Genomic DNA, 22,421 nt, shown 5'->3' with positions numbered 1-22,421 from the left:
CTGGTGAACTTCTCTTTAGAAGCCTACAGTCCTCGCTTATTTAGCTATTTGACGGGAATTTGGTTTTTGCTCCTTAACTTTCCAGTGCTATTAATATATACTAGTAAAACGTTTCTTGTCTCGCCTAGCTTACCCACATCGAACTGATGTAATGAGGAAGCCCCTAAGGAGATGCATGGTTCTCCTGTCAGAGCAGGGTCTGAAGTTGTTAAACAGGATTGAGGCCATATGTCGAGTACAAAGAGGAAAAGCACTATCAGACGTTCATATATCATTTCTGAAGGCATTTTTATACTTGGATGTGAGGAGAAAAATCTGTAAAATGCTGTGTTGTGGAGTACTTGTAAGAAAAAGTGAATATGAGCAGGTCGGAGCTTCTGGGCTGCTGGACTCTGGGAACAGCGGGACTGGGGTTGCCCTGAATTCTGCTGCAGAACCTGTCAGTTAGATTAGCTTAATGCATGTCCCCAAAGTGACCAGGGACAACACAATCTTTTTTAGGAACTTGATTTGAAAATCTTAGTGATGTTCTCTGTACTGTGTCTTCAAGAGTATAATCTGGGAATGAAACATTTAATCATGCTTTTGTCAGCAGAAGGCTTATATGACTGTTATTTGAGGGTATCAGAGCCTATCTATGGTTTCCAGTTTGAAAGGGAAGATAACATTTTACATTTTGTTTATATTTCTTGATTTTTTGTATATTGTTTTTAGTAGCATTTTTGAAAAGTGAAAAATGGTTTCTTAATATTATGAAATCAACTAACTGTATTATTTTGTGTATGCAAGGATCTGTGAAGGGATAAAGGATAAAACTCTCTGCAGCTATGAACCTCTAGGATAATTTTTTTGAGGTTTTCTAGTTACATTTTATAGATTTTTAAATGAGTTAGAAATCTGGAGATTTAATGGACAGTATTAATCTACATAGCCATACTTTAGCAATCATTTATTTGCCTTTTTTTAAAAGAACTAATTAAGTTAATTCTGTTCAAATAGGTTTTATGAATAAACCTAAGTTTACATAATGTTTTTCACCATTTAAAAAAGAAATTGTTATTTGCCTGTAGCAAACCTGCATGTGCTCACAGTCTCTCTTTTTACCCCTTATGGGGTAAGATGCAGCAGTGTATGTGTCGTGGCTGTCATGTCGGGGTTTGTCCAGGTATCAGGCATCATATTGTGGGTTGTGCTTCATGTCTGGGTGGACATCTCAGGGGTGGGTTTCAGAAACATCATGTCTCCTCCAGTGGTACCACAATGGGATCTGCCAGGCATGAGCTGTGTAGAGCTCAGTGAGGGACCAGTTCTCACCCGCATTTCTCACCTCACCAGAGGTTGTGAGTTGGTACTGGGGAAGGCCTTGCTGGTGCTGCTAGCTCCGCCAGCTCCGGAGAAGCTGACCCCTATCTTTCAGGCAAAGCAGAGCCTCAGGGACTAAAATAAGCCATCTGGTTATGGATGTGGTTAATGCATTCATTGGTGCAGAGATTTCATTAGAGAAGAAGGGAAGGATCGCAGCCTGAGGGATGCTGCGGTGCTGGTGAAAGCTGCTGGTATCAGCGTGGCTTCCACTGCCTGTGTGTGTCTGTCTTCAAATAACCGACTCCAAATCGTGTTCAGATTTAGATATGGGATAAAGATTGGTGCAAGCTGTAGAGTATTTAAGTAGCCAGAGTAGGATATGAAACATCGGAGTTTGTTTAAAAGCTCATTCATGAGACGAAATGTTCTGTTGTTTGGCAGGCTGAAAATTACTGTGTCATTCACTTAATTTCCAGTAGCACTCTTCAAACTTCTGAGGCCCCCGATTTTGGTGAGAAAAATAGGAGCACAGTAAATGCTCAGTGGTTTCAGAGAAGACCAGGGTAGGAAAGAGCCAAAGCCACCAAGATGGCACACCAAGGTGATCCTCGATGAAAGAGCATGAAGAAGTGTGTATCTGAGTGGCTCAGAGGCTTGAGGCCTTGGAGCTGAGGTGAATTTTTCAGCAGTGTTACTAGTAATGGGCTTTTAAAGTGTTGGAAGGGAAAGGAAGTAACAGCAGTCCTGTGAAAGAGACCCCAAGAACCACCTTTATCTGCCTTTATTGCTGAGTGAAGAAAGCAAGTCTTGGCATAAAGATTTTTTTGGGGAAGAAAATGAACTTGACTCCAATGAGCTGATGCAGGCAGTACAGTAATAATGATAGACTTTATAAAGCAAAGTGTATTTTATTAATGTGCTGCAAAGCACTCCGGAGATTCTCAGTTCCCAAATTAAGCTATAAAAGATAATAGGAGGGTTTATAAAGTTTCTGCACAGTGAATGATTTCACGGCAATGGCTTTGTTTGTTTTAATGATGTGAATGGAGGGCATTTGCCTGACATCCTCAGCATTCCCAAGGAGAAGAGCTGGGTCCAGGAGTAACATTTTGCATTTTACTGACATAATATGGGCCCTTTTGCTGAAGGTGTATCCTGGTGCACTTTGTAGATGGTGAGTTTTGAAGTTAAAAGCTTCAGTAAGGAAACAGAACTGGAAGCTTACTATTGCTGTTACTCAGGCGGTTGCAGAAATAAATTCATTTGGCTGGTAGTTGAGGACCAAGACTTTTTTTTTTTTTTTTTTTGGCATCCATAATCTTAACATAGTTGAGCATGGACAGGACGACTTTTGTAAGTGGTAGAGCTTTGCTGACAAGCTTGTCTGAAGAGTTGAGAACCAGTATGGGAAGAAGATCGAGCAGCCTCTGTCTCAGACCAGCCTTTTGCCTTTCCAAAACCAAAAATAGGCAGACGTCCTTTGTGCTGTGTCTGAAGGGCACCCTGAATTCTGAGTTGTGTGCTTTCTCCGGGGGCAGGGGATGAAAAGTGAAGTTGTGCATTTTTCATCCATCTAAGTGGAATGACAAAGTCTGACTTCTGGAAGTTAAATCTGAGCTACCGCTAATGTATTTTAGTTTGTGTGCAGCATGTTTGCTTCTTGATATTTTTTGTTAGTTATCCTCCTTTGCCTCCTTTCCATTCATTTTCATGGTTAAATTGAATTATTAATCTTGGCAGAACTACCTGCAAAAGTACTGAATTGTGTTATTTTGAGGTTAATTTTTTTAGTGTAAATTAGCTTCCTCTTGAAGCAGAAAAATATCTGCATTAATGCCATGAGGTGCTTTAAAAGAGCATATATTGCAGGCACAATGTGTGTGCAGGGCTTTATATAAAGATGCACAGGCACAAGTGCATACACAAATACCCAAACAATTTTCAGAGATGCTTTGTATAGCTCTTACAATGCTGATAGGTCATTGAATGTTACTATAACATGAAGAGGTTGTAAGAAGGCTCCTCTGGGAACTGGGAGAAGGTATGGAGTTTTATTCACTAACAGTTAGAAAATCACTTTTTCTTTTCCTGAAGTCACCACATATCAGACTGTTTATACGCTTTGAAAAGAAAGATTTTTTTCAGACTGTGAAGGTATGTATGGTGTTATTTGCTTTTTTGATTTAGCAGATTTGTCTATTTTTTTGAAGGAACGATTAAAATAAAGTGAAGAAACTCGATCCCTTTCTCCCTTACAGGGGTGGAGGCTTCATCCAGCTGTGAGCTCTTCTGGCTTCCTTATAAAATGCTCGTGCATTGCCCAACTGCCTTCATGTGTTTCAATTAAAACTTGGCATTGTCAGATCAGATTTGTTGTAAGTGCAGTTTGGTGGTTTATATTATGCAGCTGAGTAATGGAAGGCAGAGCATATGTGTGCAAAAAAGGCATCTAGTTGGAAGCTGGAGCTGAACTGCATTCAGTTTTTGCCAGTGCTGCTTTTAAGTTTGTGCTATTTTAATAGTTTCCCAAAGTGATAGTGTTACTGAAAGAAAATAGCCCTCTGAGCTGGCATTTTTGATGTTTGCTTATGGCCACAAGGTAAATTTGATTTGGTTATTTGTTAAAAATCCACATAGTTCTGTCTGCAAATGCATATTGGATGTTTTTCCTCGTCTGTTCCGTGTGTTTTTAATAAATAATAAAAAGGCCTAGGGCTTTTTTTGAGCTCCTGTATGTAAAATAAGTTTAGAGCTTCAGTCTTGCCACAAAGTCTGAATTATAAAATGGTTCTGTTTTGATGTATAACATGATTTAACAGGAGCAAAACCTTTGACATTTTGTTGGTAATTAAGTTTTAAAATTGTGAAGATGTACGTGCTTGAAAGTGACCTATCACAAATTCCAAAATGTGTAGTGAATTAACATGCTAGGGTTTGTTTGTTTGTTTTTGTTTTTGCTAGGGAACAGATTTTGTATGCTACTTCAGTTAGTTTTTCTTGCATGTTATTTAAAAATGAAGAAAAACACTAACAGAGCCAAGAGCATGAGTGTTAAGCCAGAAGGGGTGAGCAAAGTCAGAAAAATGCCTAGGTAAATCATGATTGGTCCTGCTTGCGGCTCACAACTTAGTCCTTCAAGAAAAAGTAAAAGGAGGGTGGGGGGACGGGACACTGAAAAGAATGAGTAGTTCTCTCATTTTGTTACAGGAAGACAGCTGTGCACAATTCAGTTGGATATCATCCTCTCAGTGACCATAGCGTGGCATTACTATTTGTCCCATTCTGGAAGATGAGGCAGGAGAGAAGGGCAAGACAGTGGTGACTTTGGGCTGCAGATGGAAAAATTAAATCAAGCCTGCACAGGCTGACCGAGCAGGGGATGCCTGTATAAAGATTTGGCTCTGCTTGTGGGATCTGGGACCACCATCCTACCTCAGAAAAGTTTTCTTACACGTGGGTGTTACCTTGCATCAGCGGTGGAAAGTGCTGCATACCTTTACAGAAAGTGGTCGTTGTTGTTTGCAGGATCAGTGTTCAACCCCCAAAGATTTTGTGTTTGTAAAGAATGTGAAGTGCAGATATTTAATTTGATGGTAATTAATTTTGAACAGTGCACCCAAGCATTTGGCGCATTCTGAAGTGCTTTAAAATCACGGTTCCAGTTGGTTTCTTAGAAATTTTGCAGTTAACCCAGTTTCTGCTCTTGATGCCTGACTGACTGGGTGACATATGATGAACTGTGTTATATAAGATGCTCAGACTGTTGATCCAAAATTCTAGATATTTAACTCTTCTGAGATCCTAGCGTTTCTTGTTTTATTTTTGTCCTGTTTTCTCTCTTTAGTATTTGAAGTGTTGATATGAAGCCCTTTTCTGCCAATGCTGTTAGCAGAAAGAACATACATACACCCATCTGCCTGTTCCTTGGGCATGGGAATGGGTTGCGCTGTCAAGAGCTTTAGCTATGTGGTGTAGTTTAATACAGGTGGGATTTCTCCTGCTTTCCCTTCTGTTTTCTTTAAATAGGTGTGTGTCTTGCTGTGGGATATAGTGGAATAAGAATCATCAGCGTTATTGGCTCCAGCTGCCTCCTCAGCAGAAAACTGCAGTTTATTTGGATGAGCTTTGCTGTCTCTTGAATATTTTGAGAGGAAGACAGTCTCTTCTCTTCCTTGCATCTTTCCAGCCCAAATGCTTGGCTCTTTATTATGCTTTATTAATAAGTTCACTGCTTTTTCTCAGCTATAGGGCTGTGATTCAGGAGGCAGATGCCCCTATTTGAAAGCATTCCACGATCCTGGAAGCTGAATTATCAAAGGCACAAAGTCAGACTTTCATTATGTTTTCCACCTGTTTAAAAAGAAGAAGAAAAAAGGTATTCTTTGCTTTTATGGCAAGACTGATGATAAGTTCGCCTCTGGAAAATACAAAGCTGTAACTCCGTGGCTGAGGAAGGCGGTGGTGTTCATCTGCAGAGATCATAGTTTTCTTCTGAAGCAAGATTGCAGCATTTCTGGTTGTAACTGTGAATGTTTAATAACACTTCATAATTATCTATAAACTACATAGGTGTTGGCCCTTCCTATAGGGATCTGTGTCTATTGGCACAGGGTTGGGGTGGGAGAAGACTGGCGGGTAGGCTTGAAGGACCACACACGTAATCTTAAGGGTATTTGAAAGTAACCATTGTGTTCAGGTGCCTGAATGGACAATGGGAAACAAGGCCTGAGAGGTCAGATTTCCCTAAAGGGGTGGATAGTGCCAGATGAGAACAGGTGAATGGGATGTTTGCCTGAGAGAAACAAAAAAGCCTGTCCTTAATGCAAATCCCAGTTTTTGAGCTGTTTTGTCAAAAACCTTAGAGTGTATTTTGCTTTCAATTAATTAGTTAATGGAGGTGCTCTCGGTGTTGCATTGCTAACAAGCTGCTTTAGTTGCATACAGTTATAGCACTTCAGCTGCATCCAAATAATGGCACATGAGCATAGCAAGAAGGGTTTTAAAATATGACAAAGGTATATTAAAATACATTTGTTAATAAAAATATTGGTTAAAAAAAAAAAAAAAGATGATTTCTGAATTACAGCTGAAGCAAGAGATTTGAAGTGCTGTTTACCTTCTTATGGCAGTACTAAACGAGAACTTCTTGACTAAAGGAATTATTCAGATTTAACTGATAACAACGTTAGTTCCCATGCCTTTATGCTGTTTGTTTATGTAAGAAGCTGTCCTTCAAGGACAAGAAAAAAAATAACCTCTTTGCTTTTGTTTGTTAAGTAATGAGGGATTTGAACTGAATCCGTGTTGTTCTCTGGAAAATGAGATTTAGTTGATCACCGGAGGATACTGCTTCCCAACTGTGTTCTCCGCTTGCATTTTGTGTTATTTTATGGGTGGTTTTCCAACAGATTTTTTAAAGAAGGACAGTCTTAAAGGAGACTGTCTTGTTAGTATTGCTGGAAATAAAAAAAATGCTGGCCTATTAGTTAGTAAGAAGAGTTTCTTTGGGGTGATTTTACAACACTAATGGGATTGTTTGGGGCTTGCGGAATGATCTATTCACTCAAGTGCAAAATCAAATTAATCAAAATGCTGCTTTAGCTTCTTCTCTATGATCTATTTTATTAGTAATCACCCCTGTTACCTAAGCATTTTGTAGCTCCTTAAATCCACAGGTAGAAGTTGCAGCCACTTTACTAGTGGCATCAGAGCCTAGAAAGATCAGGTAACACCTCCTAAAAAAAACAAAGGCAAATATCTCAAGTCCAAAAAAAAAAAAAAAGAAAGAAAAAGAGATGCTAAACCATTATTTTCTTCCTTTTCTCACTTCCAGGCTGAAAGATGGAGTAAAGTTGTATTGCTGTAACTGAAAACTACTGAGGCAACTGCTTAAGCCCCACTGAGCATGGGGTTTAGAAGGAAACGTGTTTATGTGCTGAAGGAGTGCAGGAGTGTCGTATAGATGAATTGGTGCGGCCTGGCATGGGCAAAAGCACCGCGGACTTGTGTGAAACTTCTGCCTGGATATGACTTGTTTATACAGGCTCCACATTAATCTGGTTGTTACCTAGAGTCATTCAGGGGATAAAATTCAAGTAGATGCCCAGGAAAGCAAACTGTCTGGAAACCACGTTACTGGTTTGGGTCTCAGGGCTGTTGCACTGGGTTTGGAGCTTGGTCGTAGTGCGATGGTGATGATATGGGTTAACCTCGCTGGTTTTCCCAGGTACAGAGCAAAAGGGAGACCTGGTCTTAACAGGGGCAAGCAGGAGTCTGAATCTCTATTGCTGTATGCAGATTGTTTTAGCTTAGTGTGAAAATCAAAACTGGTAGAATATGCAGCAGGCTGCAGGAGTGTCCAGTTTTCTAACACATGGTGGAGTTCTGCAGGGGAAGCTTCAGGTATTTCATAAAACAAGTATCCTTTCTGGATATAGTCACACTTTCTTGTTTGTTCATTTAATTTCTATGGTACTGAAGGTAAAACAAATTGATCTGTGCGGTATGTGATCTACATAGGCTGTCTGAGGCACAAAAGCTTCCTTTTGTTAGAAGAGGCCTACAGCTGGGAGCGCCCTGTGTGCCCAGTGCCTGTCCCTGCTTTCTTTAAACTGGGCTTGCCCTCTCTGGATAGCTTCTTTATGCATCTGGGCTGCTAAGACACTGTAAATAAACCAGATGAATTCTTGTGGCATGGTTTCATTTGTGGGAAACTAGAGCTGGCTGTGTGTAGCAGTGTGTGTGAAGTCGTAGTGGGCCTTTCTCCTATGTCCCTTGCACTCCTGCTCCCACCAGAAGGACTTCGATAGCACTGACTGAAACAGCCTTCCAGAGAGTTACAAAACTCTTATCAGTGCTTCTTCAATTAATGTGATGACAGTCTGTGCTAATTAAATTGTAAACTTCGTGTTTTGTTCTTTAGCAGAAGAGGATTTTCTTTGGTCGTGGTCCAAGTGCCCAGCATGCGATATCTCCCTGAGGTGTCAGAGTACTCTCGCTCCCCAGCGGAGCATGCAGCAGATCCAAGTGCTGTAAGGGCCGTAGTTTTATTCTCCAGCAGCTTCCTTGCTCCTTGAGTCTCTTCAGCATCAGTTTATTTTCCAGTGCAGTTAGCAGGGTTTCAGCACTCTCTTCTGCATTTGCCAAAATGTGCTTTTTCATTCATACTAAGAGTTTTGACAGAAGCTGGAATAGTTTCTGATGACTTCTCCTATTAAGCTCTGAATTTTCAGCTTCCCATGGGTAGCTGTTTCCACAGTCCCCAGCCATGTCTCAAGGGAGGGCCGCACCATTCTGTGTCCATACACTGCTTGACATTTCCATGTGGGAGATGCTGTCTTCTGCATTTTCCTTCCAGAGCAATCAGAGTACAGATGTTTCTGCCTTCAAAAACTTAAGTGCAGCTTGGCCTAGATTCCTGCAGTCTGCTTTTTTTTGCACAAAATTGGTACACGTATATGGATCTTTATGTGTTTATGTGTATGTTAATGTACTGGGAGGTGTTTTGGCTGTGTACCTTTTTCCCAAGGGGTGCAGCCCCCTCTCCCCAAAGGTGCTGTCGATGGAGAGAGGAATGGTGCCCCCAGGTCTCTGAGGACTGGGCACAGTTGGCATGGGCTGACAGTTATGGTCTGCTGCAGGAAAAAACACCATGCTCTCCTGAGGCATTTGCTCTGTGCTTGCACATCCTGCACGGCACAGCAGAGTTAAACAGGTGACATCCTTATCCTGCTGCCACTGTGTACCTGGGTGCTCAGTAGCTGTGACTGCAAAAACTGGGGTGTGGTTGGGTGTTGGGTGCTCAGAAGACTTGAGGTGTGCACTGTCCTCCAGGTTTCTGGCGACTGCTCCTTTCTGATACAAGTCACAGGGACACAAGGCAAAAAATTGTCTTTTGTCCAGGCTGCTCAGTGTAATTTATACTTTTACCAGCCTTCTGCAAATTCAAACCCAATGCCACGTTGCTTTGGAAAAAGATTAATTGGGGCTGGATTCTGCTCTTACTACCTCTTCATTATTTTGGCAAATAAAATTCAGAGCTCAGGTTTTTCTCTAACTGTTGAGGTTCATAGAGCAGCATGATTAATGATTTCTCTTGACAACTTCTGGTAATTATAGTTTTATTAAGGTCCAAAAATAAACAACGCAATCTTCTCATTTGCCCTGCATAACACAGCTTGTACAATTTCTCCCAATAATTATCTCATCCAAACCCAATAGCCTGTCATGGAGATTTTAGTAAACTTTTCCACTGGGGTTTTACTGCATTCTGTCAGCAGAGCTATGGGAAAATGCATGGCTTCTTAGTTTGTTCATAGAGATAGAAAATAGAGGACTCAAATTAATTATTTCAGTTAACAAGATTAATGGAAGGAAATGTGGCATGCTCCTTTGTGTTATCAGTTATTTATAGGATTTGTCCAAGTGAAATGCTCCTTGCTATCTGATTACCAGAGGCTATTTGCTTTGGCATGAAGCTACTAAACAGGCTGATTTTATATCATTGCTTCGTTCCAGAAAGAAGTAACCAACAAGAGGAGGAGTTGGAGGAGGAGAAATGTCTTTGCTGAAACATTTATTTACTTTTTCTTTTAAACTGGACCTTGCCTGTAGTGTTTTTTTGCAGTGTGTTGGCATTGACATTGGGGATACATCTTGCTTTCTAGAACATTTTCTAACAGGCTAGAAAAAAAGATGCTTCGTGTTGGCAATGTGCCCTCTTCTCAAGACCCATTTCCTGCTTCAGCTAATGCAGAAGGACCACAACTTGCTTTGATCGTCCTCGCGTTTGCTGCAAGTCAGGGAGTTCTGTAACAAAAAGGAAGGAAAAAACTTGGACACTGTTCCTGAACAAGCTGAAGCATATCTGAAAGAATCTGTAGGAATAGAAATATGTATGACATAACATTGAAACTAATTTTGTCAGTCACTGCAGTTCACTAAAAAAGTGAAATACAGCAGCTGTTTAAAATGTCACGAGGAAGCTGTACAAATATTGAAGATAGAAAGTGAAAACAAATGATGTATATGTGTGTGTGAGAAAGATGTGATTAGATAAACATATTTTAAACATCTGGTTTTCAGTTTGATTTGTGTATGTTCTCCTGTGAAAGTCGCCTTGAGTTTTCTAAGTGGTCTTTGAGTTATGAAGCACAGGATTTCCCAAGAACCAGGATTCACTTAGCAGTAGTGCAATGTTATCTTGGAGGGAAGACAAATTATAGATAGAAGTAAATAAAATAAATGAAGATCTCACAGTAAAACACAGACAGACCTTACCATCTAAGAAAGAGTAGGTATAACTGGTAAATATTAATATCTAGTTTAGAAGTCTCCATAGGAAGCAAAACCCAACAGGGGATGGAGAGGTGACCTATGTGTGTGCACACAGGCTTCATTTTAAACTGCTTTAGCAAACTTTAAAAGATTTTTTTTTCTTACAAACACTGTTTTGTAAATACAGAATGTTGGATTTTTTTTAATTTATTTTTTATTTTTTCCAGCCAGAAACTTCTTAAATCTCTCTCCAAGTCGATGCTGTCTTAAAATGTAGGAGGTGCAGGCCTTGTTACTTCAGCAAAGTGTAGAAGCGTCTGGATGGTTCAGAGCTTGTCCTGGCTCCAGGCATCCTGCTTTTCTCCTGGGGTCTGGAGGCACGCTGGGCTCTGCTGTTGAGCTGGGGCCCTGCTGCCAGCCCTGTGGGTGTTGAACACCCGTGCTGGGAGCAGCACTGCAGGATTCAGTCTCGCTGCCCTTTTACTCTTCCTTAACCTGAAAGCTAAAAGCTTGAGCCATGAATCCTCCCTTGCTGAAGTTAAATTAAGCCACAGCTGTCCTTTAGGGTGTCCTGTGCCATAGCCAACCGCTGGAGATGCTTCTCATGGCTGTAGTCCTTCTGACAACGCATTCAGCGAGTTCTTGCTGCGTGTGGGAACCAACAGCACGTGGCCAGAGAAATGGGCTGTGTATAGGGAAAGGAAATGGGAACAAAAAACAAAAAACAAGCTACAGTGTATACATTTTGGTCAATGTCTTTGAGTTGTTCAAGATGTTATGGAGATACCAGTCCTGGAAAAAATGCTATTTTTCTGCTTCTTCCCATGCAAGTTCCTTGAGGCTTGGTCCTAACTAATGATTGTACAACACTTCATAAAGTGTAGATATCACTGGAGGATTTAATGACACTCCCTGGCTGCTGCTTTTCTCTCTCAGATTCTTTTTTAAAATTGCCCTTTAATACTGAATCTTCAAATATTTAGAAAAGAGCAATAACAGGTTGGCTAGCTAAACATACCATGAGAACCTATAACTCACAGTGTGTGTTAAATAGTCAAAATATTTTGTTTGCAATTTGTGCGAGGTTTAGGTGGTGGCGTCTTTCCCAGGACCATATCTGAGAAAAGTAGAGAGGATGAAAAGAAAAGGGTTTGATTTTTCTCAGGCATTCAATCATGTAAGTGCATAGTAGCTGAAAATCTTTCTAGAACAGCCACATATTTATAAAACACAACATTTTGCTTGGTTTCCTTCAGAGACTCATGTAATACTGCAGTGGGTGACTGAAAGCAGAAGCAGAGTTCTTGTTGCAATTGGGAAGGAGGTAACAGATGGAGCAAAGAGAAAATATCTAGTCTTTGTGTTCTGGATTTTCTCTTTGCCATCTGATCAGTTTAATGGGACGTGTACCCCTTGGGGTCTCTGCAGGTTGTGAAGACCATAATAGTTACACTGAAGACTGCACACTGTTGTAGTGCTGTCAGCACTGCTAACTTTCCTCTCTCCTTTCCAGAAAAGTATTTTCAGGCTCTGTTCCTGTGAGCAGGTTTGTTTAACATTTCTGCACCACCCTGCAATCAAGGATCAAGGCTTCGCTGAGGCTGGCCGAGCCATGCTGTATCGTGTCCGTCCTGTGCATGCAAACGTGCCAGTCTGCTAGGAAACAAGCACAAACCTCTGCTTAAACATCAGTTCCACTTGAATGGAAAAAAAAAATGAGTAACATAGAGTGCAGTAGAGCAGTCATATTAGAGTAGCCATATCCTTACATGCTGTTAAAAGTGGAATTTGCCATTTTCCCGATGTGCTGTGGTATCAGGTGCTCTGCTTTGTCTTCTTCATCTTGGGAATACTGGAAATTTAAGAGACTTGACTGACATTGTTGTGCAAATGTGACTGACTGGCTGGCGAAAGGTCTACCTGTTGAAAACACTCATTAAATCAACCAGTTAGCTGTAGTGTGAAGCAGTTTTTTGGAGCCCAGCTGGGTTTTGAGTTGTGGAAAGGCAGAGGATGCTCTGAGCACTGCACAGGCTTCTCCCTTACTCATGTCCTGCCAGAGCAGCGTCTCTGGAGCACAGTTCATTGTCTGCCAGGGGAGAAGAGTGCTTCTGCAGCGACAGAAAATTCTCATTTAGGGGAATCATCAGATATCAGCCTCTTTTTTTCATTTGGGGCCTTAAGGGAGGGCTTAAGTGTGATGCTTCAGTGCAGTACCTTTCAAATTTCAAGGTCTGAATGAACTCGGGAAGAGTTTCTGTGTCCTGTAATGTTAAAATTGCAGGCTTTCTGTCTCCAAAAGCAGCAGTTGCTGAACGTGCCAGCATTGTAGAATTTCTGCACCACTGCTGGCTTCCTAACAAGTTTAGCAGAGACTTTGAAGGCATGGAAAACAATTTTTCTTCTAACAAAAAGTTAATTTGCAGGCAAGTGGATGTATTTTATTCTCTTCAAAATCAGAAGTATGGTATATCTAATACAAAGATACAATTATTTAATAGCAATGAGAGATTTTCCCTGGTTGCTAAGGTATTGGTGTGCGTTTCTTGAGAATCTTTAGGATGGGGAGAGACATCAAAATGCTGAAAATAGAATGCACTGAAATTGTGGATTTATAAACCAAAAGCTGTATGGCTGGAAATGTGAATGCAAATACGGAGCTATTCTTATAAATAAAAAAAGAAAGTCAGACCTCTAGAGAAAAAGCTTGGGAAACGAGTGCAGCATCAATCTGTAGTCATTATAGAATAGTTAGCACACTGTGAAGAGGCAAGAGGAATTTGTGCTATGGTTTTTGTATATTATACGTGTTCGGTACTATGCACTTTAGGATAAAATGAGCTCATATTAAATCGTTCTTAGTTGTACAGAGCGCTTTGAAGGGCTGAAATTGAGTAATAGTAGCATTTTTAGCACTCTCTAAAATGTTATTCAATTTTTTTGATAGGAAATATTACAGGTGAAGTCTTTGTAGTGTTTCCTTTAATTTGCCTGTTATATTTGGGGTAAGAAGTGGGAAAATTGTCTTGAATGTGATCTGTAACCTTACATGAGTTGAGTGCAAGTTACTGGACTCTAATACAATTGACTAATTAGTTAGTCCCGTGCTATTTTCTTGAGACAAACTTGTGGTTTTCAGAAATACTGGTTTCCCAAAATCATAAAATTGGTTGCATCATTATTAGGATGGAAAACTCAACGTAGCAACCAGCTTTCGTTCCGTATGTTCTGAAGAAAGCAGCGCTCATCAGGTGTAAAGCTCACCTGACTGCAGCAGCACACCTGAGAACAGATCCTTTTTTATTTAAATCCATCAGTAGGCTGTAATATCATCACTGATGTAGCTTTGACCTGCCCGTGCTACTGAATTAGGTGAGCCAAGTGCTGCTGCAGAGGAGGATGGCTGGGCAGTGAGAGGATTCTTCTCCCAAGTCCTCTTTTCCTTCTGTGAGCAAAATCATCCCTCTTCTCCTAAAATAATCTTCTCACTAAATATATACCTGTCTGCTGCTCTCCTTCGCCCTGTAAATGTATCCTAGTTTTCTAGAAGCTGGCTATGTAGCAGCTCTGCTTTTCAAGGAGCTGCAGATAGCCGTGCTCCTATGGAGAAGTAGTGTCAGGAGCAACTTGCCACCTTTCCCTTGCATAGCCTGGGGGTATTTTGAACATTACCGAATCTGAGTGGTGTCATCTGCTTACGACTGAGATTTTATACAATCAACAGCACAGACGTATAAACCTCAGACGTTTTTAACCTCAGAAGACAGAATGGCATGTACGGTGTCAGCATCCAGCGCTCCCTTTCCCTGCTCCAGAAAAGAAGGGAAGCAGCTATGTGAAATGCTAATAATCTCGCTGTGGTTTTTGAATAGACTAGACTTGAGAGCCTTGAGTATTTTTCCTTTTCCCTTTTAACTGCAATTTTGTTATTGTATTGCTGCCCCCATCTCTGCTAAATATGGCTTTTGAAATGTAAATCACATCATGTTCTCAGAGATGCATATGACACCCTAGCACTGTTCCTCTTTGCACTTCAAAGAGCTGTGTGGTCACACTTTGCATCTCAGCAAAATCGCAATATTTGCCTTCTGAAGATCTCCTTTAATGTGTACAATCAATCCCTGATAATGTGTTTTGGGTTTTTGTTCCCTGGAGTCTGTTAATTTTAATGTTGCTACAGGTCATCAGGAAACATAATCTCTTCTTTTTTAATTTCTCAGTGAGCGTGCCTGAGGGGAGACAAACACAAGAGAGGAGAGACAATTGAACATCACCGTTGGCTGGGACCTGAAAAAATGGTGCTGGATGAACAGAGGATTAGAACTTCATTGTGAAAGGGAAATAAAGTCTTGCCGGGCGAACTTCTTCATTTCTGCATTCATCATGGCCCAGATTCTCTGGCTGGCTGGTTGATGGGACTGTCCAACGCTTGCTGCTTGGCTTCACTGCAGATCCCCCGTGCCTACAGATTGAAAGACCTGGGATCAGGTGGGAATTGGATGGTGCCAAAGCCGGGAATGGGACGAGACATGGACTCTGACGAGCTAAGATGGAAGTGACTTGACAGCTTCAAGCTCAGCAGTTGTCTCCAGTAAGGACAGGTTAAGGTTGGAATCACAAGCTTCTCTGGGAGAGCAGTATGCAGGAAGCTGGTTTTCAGGCCACAAATGCTTTCACAGGTAAGGACTTCTCTTCTAATCCCACTAATTATTTTGGGACAGTTTACTAGAGTTTCAAAAATAATTTGTGTAGCATCTTGTAGTACTTCCAGATTAAATAATGTTTTAAAACATTTCACTTGAGAAACAGTTCAACACTTGTGTTAATAGAGAGTAGTATCTTGTGTTTCCTGCCCCCTGAAATGGATGGTTATAAGCCTTGGGGAAGGCATATCGAAGCTTTCCTCATTAAAGTACTCATCAACAGCTTAACAACGAGTGGCCTCCTGGGTCGGCTGGGCCTATTTGCATTGTATGAAATATAGTCGATTAAGTTGCTCTTATATTTAACATGGGAGTTTGGCGAGGGCGCAGGATGGACATTGTTTATGTCGGGAGGCTTCTCAGAAACACAGTAGCTCTGAGCTTTCTCTCTCCCTTCGAGCAGAGCACACCTCTGTGCAGGACTTGCCAGATAACTTCTGCTTGGACTCCCTCCCTTCCTCCCCACCTGGTCCAGTTGCAGCAGTACTTGATGTGGCAAAACCAAAGGGTTTAACTGAACACTCTTGCAACTGATTCCAATATATTTCCCCGTAGACGTGTTGAAAATAGTGTAGTAAGAGCGAGGATACGAAGGTGGTGGGCTTCCCTGAGGAAAGCTCCCTCTGGTGTGAACTCCACTGGAATTCACTGGGTGCCTTGTGTCTAATCCAAGAGGTGGGAGAAAGGAAATGGGGGTCAGAAGATGCTGTCACCGTGTTTCCACACCTGCTGGCCAGCTGAGACCCTGTAAGAAATGGATAGAAAATCAGCTGGATGGTTCTCTTGGTTTAGAGGGCCTAGATAATGTGTTAGTACCACAGTGAAAGTAGCCAATGAGTGAGGCATTTATTTTTCTGATGGAGACTTTTTGCCTTTAGAAGTTTGCTGGATTGGGGGTTGTATGTATGGGATGATCATTTTCTGTCTCAAGCTGCTTTCCTTCGGGCTCCTTGCTGTTCTAGAAGGTCTTCCCAAGAGGGAACAACAAAACTATTTGTGTCCCCAAGGGCAGGCTCCCCCTTTGCCCTATCTCACAGCAGATCCACCCTCACAGAGTCCTCCTCACCACTCTCTGCTAGCCCTTCTCCTCCTCCTGCCTCTCCACTGGAAGTCTTCCTCTTTGGGTATCTGTTCCCTCCTTCTGTGGCTCTCCCCTCTGCTGAAAACTCTGTTACCTTCAGCACCTTTGTAATATTACATTATTTTCTTTCCAACTTTACCCTCTTCTGCCACAGCCTCAGCTCTCCCTTTGCTCCCAGAGGGTCGGGATTCTTGGCACTCGGATCAGACTGCTCAGGCAGCGGGGCGTCAGAGAGTCGCTGACCTCGCGACTGCTGCTGGGTGGAGGGGAATGGCAAAGAGGGCTGCAGAAATTTCAGAAAAATGAAACCCGTGTCCCTGGAGGCCTGGGACAACAATCAAATTGTGGTGACAACCCAGCAGATTCCTACCCATTCTGGACACTTTGACAGTATGAGGGTTGTGCTCTCTCTCATAAGGAGTTCTTTTATTCTTTTGGCGTTGCCCTCAGGTAAAGAAGTTAATAAACATTTGAAAATGTTTATTAAATGTTTATTAAATGTTTAGCTGTACTAAAGAATTATCAAACTTTCAGGCAAGTTGCACCGTACGTTCAGGAGACATGTAAAAGAAATGGGCAGGGGACTTGTAAAGCAAACAGGTTGAATTGCCATTGCTTTTAGATGATAAGAAGGCAAGGACTTCACAACTTGAATCAACTTGATATCCATTTTTTTTTTTTTTTGAGGTCATTCTTTTTCCTTGGTAGATTTATATAACACATTCAGCAGTAAAAGTGGGTAGTTATGTTATTTCTTACAGAAACTCATGGGAGCATGTTACGCCAATTTAAGAGTTGCAGTAACATGTAATGGTAGGTGCATATAGTTTCTCCTGTGATCCTTGCTGTGTTCCTCCTTTTGTTGGCATGCTGGGTTAGCTGTAGAAGAAAACAGTAGTGGCTAGTAGCAGAGGGGGCATGACCGTATGCAGAAGTGAACTAATTTGTACAGAAAAAGCTCTGATATCTGAAAGCAGTGCAGTGTCAACACTGAATCTAGCAATGCTAAGTGATTGCAGCTATTGGAACGATTGGGGTAATCATTTTCAATTTACAGCTGAACATAGTGCTGTTAAAACAAGCCTTGGAGGATGTTGCCTCTGTGAAGCCACCTTTGGAGTATTTCAAAATACTTCTTTCTACCTGACTAATAGCTGTGACCTTGGAAAGCTTGTAGGTATGGCTAGGAGACACTTTGATCACATCGATACACTGATGTTACTGGTACAGATGCCAAAGTTGCCATTTTTTGTAGATGGCTCTTGCTCCAAGACATATGCTGTGTTTATCATGTATTACCAGACAACAGCACATGGTAAAACCCTTTTAACTTTACTGGCTAAATACTAATTTCTGTAGATGATGCAAGTGTAATAGATTCAGGATTACAGAATGTAGAAAAGGCAATGGGAAGGATGTGCTCCGAGGCTTGATTAGGAAAGAGATGGTTGAGCCTATGATAGTAAAAGACAATTTGAGTGATAGCAATCACAGGCAAGTGAGCTCGTTCTTCAGAAGAGGAAAAAAGAGAACTTCAGAATACAAGCAATGGTATGCAAGAAAGTAGACTTAATTAACCTAATAGAACCGACAGGTAAGATTTCTTGGGAAACAAACCTAAGAAATTCAGGACGGCTTACGATTTCTAAAGGAACTAACTTTTTCTTGTCATAATAAAGGGTTTTAAAAGCACAAATAAAAGGTATCCCAATAAGAAAGTGTATCCCAATAAGAAACAAAATTGTATGAACAAAAAATTGTATGAACAAAAAAATGAGAAGGACTCATAAAGTGGAAACTAGACACATAATCAAGATGAATATACAAGAACAGTAGAAGAATGCAAGGGCCAAACTGGATAGGCCAAAGCATGAAACAAAGCACAGCTAGTAAAGGACATGGTAATAAGGAAACGTGCTATGTTCTCACTAGGAATAAGAGGAAGACTGAGTTTCTGGACTATTTACTGAGAGGGAAAGGCAATACCCGTGATCTGATGTGTGCAGGGAGGACCCAGTAGTTAATGACTTCTTTTTGCATCCTTCTTTGCCAAAAAGGCAATCAGGCGCAATCAGGCAGCAGGGAAAGGAATACTACTTTGAGACAGGTAGGAATTCTAAACAGAACAGGAGCAGGACTGATTATAAGCTAATTAGATAAGATAGGTATTTTAAAACAACCTGCAGCTTATTAAATTATCTCTTCAGCATAGGGTAAAATAGCTGAAGCAATATCTGAGCAATTAGCAGTTACGCCGGAGAGCATTTGGAGGACAGTCTAGGTTCAAAAAATCTGTGAAAGAGCAAACACTGCACCTATGTGTAAGCTTTCCTGCGTCCTTCTTTTCCCCCTTTGGAGTAGATAGCTTAGCTTAAGGTCTTGGGGAAAAAATATCAGAATAAAATAATTAACTGTGTGTGTGTGTTTGTTTTGGTTTTAAACAAATAGCCTGTGGGAAATAATGCAATAAATGAATTTGCATGATTTTTTTCCAGAATGTATCTTGTCAGTTGAGCCTAACTTCCCTCTGAGTAGAAAAAAAAAAAAATGTATCTTCATTTTGGAAGGCTTTTCTCTCTTTCATAAACAAGGTGGCAATACGGGCTCCAAGGTGGGTATGCAGTTGGCTGAAAAAGCTGTTCTTAGAATAATTACTAGTGATTCATAGTCAAACTGGAAGGATATGTCAAGTATGATTTTGCCCAGGATTGCCTGAAAATATTCAATATTTTAATTAACGACTTAGATGATAGAATCTGCATGCAAAATTTCCAGATGACACCGACTAGGGAGAGGATGTAAACTCTCTGAGCACAGGATTAGAATTCAAAATTAATGCGGTATATTGGAGAACTGATCTAAAATAAATACGATGCAGTTCATTAAGGACAAGTTCTCCATTGTGGTTGGGCAGGAATAATCAGCTGTGCAAATCAAAATGTAGAATAACTGGTGAGACAGCAGGTCTGCAGAAAACAGATGGGCAGTTGCAGGAGACCAGAAAATGGCTATGAATCAACAATACCACGTCATAAACATTATGCTGGAATATATGGACAGGAGTCTGTGTGTAAGACATGCAAAATAATTTTTCCACTCTACTTAGCATTTGTGTGGCTGGTGTGCTGTTTCTGCTCGGAGCAGCACTCTTCGGGCCTGTTGGAAGCATCCAGCGAAAAGGAAAAAGAAGGCCAGAGGTCTAGACAACATGGCCCTTGAGAATTGCAAAAATGGTCTTTTTCAGAGTCGAGCAGTAATTCCCGAACTTTCTGAAGATGTTTTTTCCTAGGTTCCCACGAAGCAGAGGGTTTGGTGCCAAGGCACATCTGACGCACTGAGCTACACGGCAAGAGGTGGCCGTAATAAGCAGTGCAGCGAAGGGCCCGCATTGGCCTGGTGGCCAGAGGGACCGCTTTGTTTGCACACTTTATAGCTGACACAAAGTGTAACACCTTCTGCCTTGGTCTGGCTTGATGTTGTGCCAGTACTAGGTGGTGGGGATCGGGGCAGCCAAGGTCCATTGAAAAAAATTAGCCACTTTCTTCACCAGTGCATGTTTTGAGTGCTGGTTTATCAGAGCAGAGCAATTCTGAAATCAGCTTTCCATCACTGGGGAATGTGTGGCACAGGGACATCCAGAATGATCGAAGGATAAGGGGGAATATTATAGGGTGGATTAGGAATCAATGTATGAAGCATCCTGACTTTACGGGGTCATCTTAGGTCCGTCAAGATTTTATTAGCTCTGTCTCAGCACGAGCTCTGACGGACCTGAGCTGACTCTTAGGCATTCCTGCCCTATGACCCTCAGTCCTGCTGGAAGAATCATTATCTCAGGCACTATGGAAACTGGAATAAACAGTATGAGGTTGCTCTGTGCAGTGGGCCCTGCCCTTCTGTCTAGCACTGACTTTGTCACCTTCTGATCCTGTTCCATAGCTCTGTATCTTTTCCCTCATACCTGTCCCCATGGAAGTGATTCTACCCTCAAATCTTTGAATAATTCCTTGCAGCCTTATCTCAAGGTTATTGTCGCCCAAGCTTGACCTTTGACCATATCCAAAGAGGCAGAGTTACTCTCAAGAAGGGCTCTCCAGCTTGGTTATTACTTCACTAGGCCCTAATTCGGCAGAGAAACCATGTTTGTCTGTTAGGATTTCCTCTTGGTCAGAGGAACGTGGCTTGAGGGGATCCCCTCGCCTCTGCTCTGTGTACCCCTGGCATTCAGGGCTTCTCTTGTGTTTCCTGTCCTGGGTTTCATGCTTCCCTAACCTCTCCATGCCTCTTCCTCCTCCAATGCCCAAATCTCCTCTCCCTGTATTGAGACTTCTCCAGCTATCCCTTTTTGGGCCTCACTTCTCTTCCAGATCCCTTGCCCTACTTTTAAGTGCCTTCACCTTCCCTTGTTTCTGGACTTCTCCCACTTCCAGACCAACTCACAGCAACTCAGCTCCAGGCTTGTCTGAGAGCCTTTTCCCCTCTTCTCTAGACTTAACCCTTCTCCTCCTGCTTGGTCCTCCTCAGGGGTGTCTTTCCCCACCTTTCCCTGCTGCAGTGAGTTCTTCTGGTTTACACGGGACCTTTCTTTGCACAAGGCAATGTGAGAGCCTGCCACTTGGTTTGGCTCCTTTCCCCTTTAAGCTCCCCCTTTCTTAAGCTTGTTTCACTTAACTGTAGTGTTTTAGGTGGAGATGTCTCTGGCCTGGGGATTATAGTTCCAGAATAGGGAGGCTCCTTGAAGGGATTACATGGGAGACCAGATAAATTGTTCCAGCAGATTGCGTATGCCTCAGTTGGCCATTATTCGTTCAGAGAATGGAAGAGTGAGGGAAGATGTGATAACCATTTAAATGGATATGGAAATTTCATGTAAGGAGGAAGGTAATAAAAACTGTTTTCCAGTTCTGCTGGGGATAGAGCAAAAAGAAACAGACGAGCTTACTGTGGTGAAGAGATTTAGGTTAGACGTTAGGAAAATCTTTCTAATGGTAAGGATAGTTAAGAACTGCAGCCGATTGCCTAGGGAGGTTGCAAAGTCTCTGTCACTGAAGGTTTTAAGAACAAGTTAGACAAATATCTGTCAGGAATGGTTTATGTATAGTTGATCTTGCCCTGGGGCAGGGGAATGGACTTCATGAGAGTGCTTCCAGCCTTACTTTTCTGTCATTCTGTTATTGCTGCTTCCCTGGATAATAAATGTACATTTTATACTTTAGTAATCCACCTGCATTACCCTATCTTCTCCATGTTTAAGTAGATTCTGTTGGAATAATTGATAAAGGATGGATTAAGTGTCTTATGTGTTTAAAGTCTACCCTTTCTTTTTGTTGGAGCATTGCCCCATTGCCTTTGTTCTAGCCTGCCCCAGCTTTCATTATAACTTTTTTTTTCAAACTTCTTATTTTGTGAGGGCATGATATATGTATCTGTATCAGAGCAACTAGTATAGAAACATTTTCACACTTCAGAAATACTGCATCCATTATTCTGTTTCACAGTATGCAAGTATTGCAAGAAAAGCTTTTTACCACTCTTAGGCTGTAAACATATTTAAAAGGTAATTGTTAAGAGTAATCAAAAATTGGCCAGAGCCAAAGCAACCGCCATTTGAGGTTGTTTTCTTTATAATGAATAAAACTATGCATGATTTACTTGTCATATAATAACTGGTGGATCTGATGCTGAAGGTAGGCTTCTTCCTCCAAATTCTAATTGAGGCTCAATGTAAAACAGAAAAACAGGTTTGAAATGTCTTCTAATAAGTATATTAACATAATTAATATTAAAAGCAGTTGAAAACTCGTTTATGCATTAACACAGGTTTACCACATTGCTGCTGTCATTATTTGCATGATTTTCAATTACAGATAAACATTTTATTTAAAGAATACAACTTGAATATGTAGCAGACCATTCTCATTCCCCTCTGTTCTGATTTTGCTTTCAGCTGCCTCTTGAAGCTAGTCTGACCTTCCAAAATTCTCTGCATTTTTTTTTGACAAATGCCTTCTTATTTTATGAATTTTCAAGGTTACTGTGTCACATGTGGACAGCTC

General features: G+C 41.3%; 1 protein-coding gene across 1 annotated transcript in view; it reads left to right on the top strand.

Annotated features, from left to right (window-relative positions):
• LDLRAD4 (low density lipoprotein receptor class A domain containing 4) overlaps window positions 1–22,421 on the top strand; it is a 273,594-nt gene that overhangs the window by 88,595 nt on the left and 162,578 nt on the right. Inside the window, exon 3 of the mRNA XM_084281972.1 lies at window positions 14,802–15,260. Within this exon, the coding sequence (XP_084138098.1) occupies window positions 15,221–15,260 (40 nt within the window). The 5' untranslated portion in view covers window positions 14,802–15,220. The remainder of the gene's footprint in view (window positions 1–14,801; window positions 15,261–22,421) is intronic.

The sequence above is a fragment of the Netta rufina genome (assembly GCF_964035555.1).
Source record: "Netta rufina genome assembly, chromosome: 2".
Classification (NCBI taxonomy): domain Eukaryota; kingdom Metazoa; phylum Chordata; class Aves; order Anseriformes; family Anatidae; genus Netta; species Netta rufina.
Note: the sequence above shows the minus strand (reverse complement) of the source record. Positions and strands in the feature narration are given on the sequence as shown.